The sequence below is a fragment of the Raphanus sativus genome, chromosome 4 (genome assembly GCF_000801105.2).
Source record: "Raphanus sativus cultivar WK10039 chromosome 4, ASM80110v3, whole genome shotgun sequence".
Lineage (NCBI taxonomy): Eukaryota > Viridiplantae > Streptophyta > Magnoliopsida > Brassicales > Brassicaceae > Raphanus > Raphanus sativus.
In genome coordinates, this window is record NC_079514.1 from 37,163,390 (window position 1) to 37,169,964 (window position 6,575).

Here is a 6,575-nt window from a genome sequence, read left to right on the forward strand (position 1 = left end):
GGTATAAAATAAGTTAAATTAACGGGTATCCTTTCATAATATGAAATTGCATTTCTGTATATTGAATCTGATGATCAAATTATATAATTATACTGTAAATACAAAATTAATACAAACTATATTATATCATCATCTACGCCAAAATAAAATTATCCATACGATCCAAATTTTGATTTCTACATATTTTTATACAGTAGGAAGCATTAAAAACAAATTAAAATATACTATTCTTTAGAGTGGTTTTAATTTTAGATAAACTACATAGTATATACATGTCAAAATAAAAAAATGTTAATAATATTTTTTGGCAAAACGAAAAAATATAACAATTTAGGACAGTCTCTTTTATAAAAACGCGACTACCCAAACTAGGGTTCTGGGTCTTCTCTCCCTATATTAGTGGTTTCTGCTTTCAATTTATTTTGGAGGGGTAAGATGAAAAGAGGTTTTTTGCTTAGATCTAATGTGTCGTCTTCCAAGACTCCGGCGCCAAAAGAGAAGCCACCCTCGGAACCACCGTCTCTGATGATAACGACGTCACTTCCACATGACATCATCGTTAACATCTTAGCCCGTGTATCGAGATCCCACTATCCAAAGCTCTCCCTCGTCTCCAAGCACTTCCGATCAATCGTTAGGTCGCGTGAGATATACGCGACCCGATCCTCCTTGGGATGCACGGAGCGCTTTCTCTACGTCGTCCTCTACGACCTAAAAACCAAGGAGGACCGTTGCTACCTTCTCCTCCGGGCAACAACCAACGGCAGTCAACCTCACGCCCGCTTGGTCCTTGTCCCTTCGCTTCCCGCTATGCCGAACCGTCCGTACAGTTCGAGCTTTGTTGCCGTGGGCTCGAAGATATACGTCTTTGCTAGGAGTAAGGAAAGCAATACGACGCTAAGCATCGACTGCGAGTCTCACACCGTGCGACGTCTCCCTAGCATGCCTGAGCCCTTGGCTCATACCGTCGCTGACGTCATCGACGGGAGGATCTACGTCATTGGGCATCACCACAGGGACATAGACAAGAAGATGGTGGTGGTGTTCAACACAGAAACACAGACGTGGGAGCCTGAGAAGACAAGGTCTGATGTGGAAGCAGGTGACACGTATCATGGAAGTGTGGTGATGGCTGGTAAGATGTACACGAAAGATTTTGATAGCAGCTACGTTTACGAGCCAAAGGAGAGGAGATGGGAGACGGACGAGGTAATGAACTCTAAGGAGTGGAGGTATGGGTGCGTTGTTGATGATGTATTGTACTATTACGAATGTGAGGAAGACGATGTAGAGAGAGATCAGTTAAGAGCCTTTGATAGGAAGGAGAGGTGTTGGCGAGTGGTGAAAGGTTTGGAGTCATTGTTGAGGGAGACGAGAGGTTCATTGTGGTCACATGTTGAGAGTTATGGTGGGAATCTAGCTTTGTTTTTCCCTAAAGGAGAAGGAAGAAGAAGTGAGATTTGGTGTGCGGAGATTTCGCTGGAAAGACGTCAAGGAGGGGAGATTTGGGGCAAAGTTGAGTGGTGCAATTGTCTTGTGACTGGGTTTCAGTTTACCGATTCTCTAGAAATTGTTGTTTGATGACACCATAACTATCTTTCTGCTTCGTTTTAAACTTTTGCTTTTTTTTTCTTAATAACAATATTTTGTTTGTCTTGCTGAGCTTTCTTTTCGTTGTTACCAAAGCTCATCTTGGTGTGCAGATGCTTAGCCTTCTGTTACCGAGCTAGGATTGTTTGGAATAACCAGTAAGTTAAACATTTGGTTCCATATTCTGTTTTTGGTAATCGGATTTAGAGAGTGAATGAAAACCAAACCAGGAATTGTACATGAGAAGGTAAACATTGCAAACAAATACTAAGCAATGAAAGGAAACAATGCATTCTTTGTTATTCCTAATTCTTTTTACTATTCATAAGGAATAAAATTTTCTTTTTATTCTTCTCATTCCTTTTATTCTAAAGGAATATAGAACAAATTGGTTTCTCACAATTTTCCTCTTAATTCCTGTAATTTTATTTCTGTGTTTTTTTCCTACTCTTTCTTAATGTTTTTGTAAAGTTATACCCATATCACAACAAAGGAATATATCTTTGTAATAACCTCAAAAAAATTCTCCTCTAGGGTAGTCATCACTATAAGAACCAAAGGGGAAAAGGAATTGAATGGGTTATAGATTAGGGATAGTTGTTCGACTTCGGTGTGGACTCCAAAACCTTCAGCAAAAATTCAAACAAAGAGAAACAAAGTGAACATATGTTTCTGACAATCTGATACAAGGATAATTTTGGTATTTTTAGTAATTGATGTTATAAACTATATTTTTCATAATATTTTTTTTTTAAATTGAATTTATAAATGTCATTGGTTAATAATTATTAAAATTTATAAATGAAATAAATAATAAATTAAATTATAGACATTCACTATATTTTAATGTCAGAATATTTATAAAAAAAAATATTTTGACCGGAAGTATCCTAATATATATGGGAAATTGGGCACTATGACCGTGAAAAAGCCTAATTGGCGAACTAGCCATTATTTTCTATAAATGTTTATTTAAAATAGAAAACTAATTTTTTTAAAAAAACTAATAACTTTATGTATTAATAAAATATCATAATCCCAATATTTATAGTTTATAGAGTTTTTATTATACATATATTTCTCCAAAAGATATAGTCTACATTGATCGTTTTCACCCTGGAGACAGTTAGTTGCCTATACTTCCAAAAAACTTGCAACACTTTGTAGATAACACGACCAATTCTGCATATACTTGTAAGTTTCAAATGGTTTTGTTTTCTAAAATAAAAGATTTATGATGTGACTAAGAAGCTAGAGAGCGACATAGATGTATACATGCGAACAATATGGATGTATGCAAAAAATAAAAGAAATATAAGAAGAGATGATACACGAACCATTCTAATTCATTCCTAAAGGAGAAATTTATACAAGTGAACACTAATCATAGTTTGTTGTAAAAATGCTCAAAGCATAAATATGCGTCGAATCTTGTACCAAAAATTTCAAAAAATTGTGAAAAAGTAGATAGTTGATCATGATCTACGTAGTATGGTAATCTTCCTAAGTACAAAATACATAAGCTTGACGCATTAATTTAATTGACAATAGAATTGATCAAATATATATATGAAAAGTTTTTTTTTGCTGTGAGAAACATAAACATGCTCATATCGATTTTACAAACCAAACTGTTAGCTACGCATCCAACAAAAAGTTTTAAAAAACGAACTTATAGAACAAAGAGAAGAATAAATGAAAAAAAGATTTTTAACACTAAAATCCCTCAACTAAGTTTGTTTTGGGTTAAAAACCCCCAAACTAAGTATTTAACGAAATAACCCTCAAACTAATTTTATTTAATGAATTAAACCCTCTCAGGTCATAATTACCAGTACTACTGGTAAATTTTTAGTTTAGGGATTTTTACATTAAGTAAACATAGTTTGAGGGTTTTATCATTAAAATAAAAAAAAATCCAAAATATAATAACATTATCTAAAAATTAGTAACTTTGGTTTTCAAAATTAGAATTTTTTAATTTATATAGATATGTGAGTCTGATTTTCTTAAATCAACACTATATATGTATAAATTAAAAATGTAAAAACCCAAAAATAGGAAAAAAATTATCTAAAGCTTTACCTGTAATAAAATTTATCTAAAAATTTTAAAATGTAAAAGACAAGAAAATATACCAAAAATTATATCTTATCTAGTAACTTTAATTTTCAAAATTAGCATTTTAAAATTTCTATAAATATATGAGTCAGATTTTTTTTTCAAATCAACATTATATATGTATCAATAAAAAATGTATAATTAAAGTTATACATATATAATGTTGAATTTAAAAAAAATCAGACTCATATATTTATAGAAATTTTTAAAAATGCTAATTTTGAAAATTAAAGTTACTAGATAATATATAATTTTTTATTATATTTACTTGTCTTTTACATTTTTTTAATTTTAATATAATTTTTAATACAGGTAAAGCTTTAGATATTTTTTATATTTTTGGGTTTTTACATTTTTAATTTATACATATATAATGTTGATTTTTTAAAAAAGCAGACTTATATATCTATATAATTTTTTAAAAATGTTAATTTTGAAAATTAAAGTTACTAATTTTTAGTAATGTCACTATATTTTGGATTTTTTTAATGGTAAAAACTCCCCAACTATGTTTACTTATTGTAAAAAACTCTAAACTAAAAATTTACCAGTAGCACTAGTAATTATGACCTGAAAATGTTTAATTCATTAAATAAAGTTAGTTTAGGGGTTGTTTCATTAAATACTTAGATTGGAGGTTTTTATCCAAAACAAACTTAGTTGAGGGTTTTTTACATTAAAAATCCATGAAAAAACACTTGAACGAGGGAAAAAAAAAAAGAAGAAGATTTAGGGTTTTGTCCTCCCATATTTGATTGTTACCAATGTTGAGATGTATATTTAAAATAATTCAATATCATTCACAATAGTCTAACAGTTTCAGTTTTGCAATAAATAATGAATAATTAAGTGATTTCCTGTATAAAAATAGGAAAATACATTAAAATCAATTTACAGTAATTTTTATACTTAACCAAAATTACTCTGTAATTTTTAAAATAAACAATTAGCAACAAGTAATAGGCCAAATATGTAAAAAATTATTATACAAACAAATAAACAAACAAACAAACGAATGTTCAAAAATTTTAATGCATGATTTTCATGCGTTAAAAATAATTAGCTAGTTAATAATATGGGAAGAAAAATTATTATTGAAATTTATAACTAATACGAGCTAATTTTGTTGTTACATAAAATGTTTAAAAATATAGAATTAACAAAAAAAAATGATTAGTTACGTATACCTATTAACTTACATGTAAGTTTAAGCATAATTTTAATAGCAAAACGCATAGGAAATAACATCCCAAGACAATCTTCCGGGGCATTCAGTAAAACTACGCAACATTCTTTTGTGATAGTATTGAACTGGAATTTCTTCACTGCAGCTATGCAATTTGGAACTTTCCTAGCATCTCTTAAACACATAAATGGATTTGGCAGGAATCCTTCCTCTGACACTGGAGCAAGCGAAACATCAGCATTACCTTTTGTATTTTGAGAAATCGATAGTAGCACTATCATCAATAACATGGTTAATACATACATTTTTTGCTTGTTCTCGAACATTGTTTAGTGTTTATAAAAACTGTGATTTATTTTGTGGTTACTGCTATGAATTTTTCTTGATATTTATAAATGTGTATGATCATGACATTTTTAGTAAATGAAATATGGGATGCTTTCATTTGATTCTTAACATATATGTATTAGTAATTTTAAACATCTTACCTTTCTTAGAAAAATAATACAACATGTAACGCCAAATTTAAAAATGCACTATAAAAATGGTATAAAATATATCATATTAACCATTTATGATATGTTCATTTATATATTGGTAAAGTGATCGATTAAACTTTAGTAACCTTACATATATGTTTTATTTTATTATTGAAACTAGTTTTTAAACTTTCAAAGAATCAATTTTATTCTTACATACCTTCTTAAAGCCGTGTTATATTGTTAATAATATAAAATATACTAGACTGAATATAAATATGTGTAAATTTAATATAATTTAATAAAGCATTGAGTCAGTTGTAAATTTTAAAATTATACCAAATAGATTTAATAAATCTGAAAGATAAAATTTGTAATCTGCAAAATTTTCAATAGACATGTATAGAAATTACGTATAACCGTATATTAAAATATCTAAAATATAATAATTTCAAGTTATATAGAAAAGAAAAAATAACATCTAAAAGTACCACAAATACATGTCATATATATACAATCTTTCAATTCAATAATCAGGTAGATAAGTTGTTGGATGAAAAATGAAATTCACAACATTTATGCAAGAGTTTGTAAATCAAATAACCAATTTGCACATAAACCAACATAGTTTTATCCATATATAATATGTTTAATTTCTATCATATAAATGCTTTATTCTTTTTTTGTATCTGTTAAACTATTAACTACTACTATATAATATCATAGAATAGTATATTTTATATTAAAAATGCTATATAGGAATCACTGAAATATAGATGTTTATCTGCAATAAAATTTATCTAATGCAAGTTAAAGTACTCGTTCACTACTTACAAAAAGAAGTACTCATGCACTCACATTATAACTATTTACTTACACATCAACTGTATCATTTTACTTTTATTATATAAACCATATTCATTAAATAAAGATCTATTTCTTTAGAAAAAAATAGATAAGCAAATATGGTATAATTTACAATTCATCACTCGTGTATCATCCGGGTTCGGTTCGGTTCTAATCGGGTTAACATATGTTTTCTGACGATCTATTAACCATAAATATTATAGTAGAAATCTTGTAAATTAATATTCGATAAATTAATAAAAACTATAAAAAATAATAAATTTCTCTGGTCCCAAGTTGGACTGGTTTAAAATATGACATAAATCCAAAAGGTAATATGATAATAACTTTTT

General features: G+C 28.8%; 1 protein-coding gene across 1 annotated transcript; it reads left to right on the forward strand.

Annotated features, from left to right (window-relative positions):
- The first annotated feature begins 356 nt into the window (after nt 1-356).
- On the forward strand, nt 357-1,657 carry LOC108836148 (F-box/kelch-repeat protein At4g38940). Its single transcript, XM_018609349.2, has one exon. It carries the CDS (start codon nt 436-438, stop codon nt 1,579-1,581), a length of 1,146 nt encoding a protein of 381 aa, XP_018464851.1. The 5' UTR covers nt 357-435; the 3' UTR covers nt 1,582-1,657.
- The last annotated feature ends 4,918 nt before the right edge of the window (nt 1,658-6,575 follow it).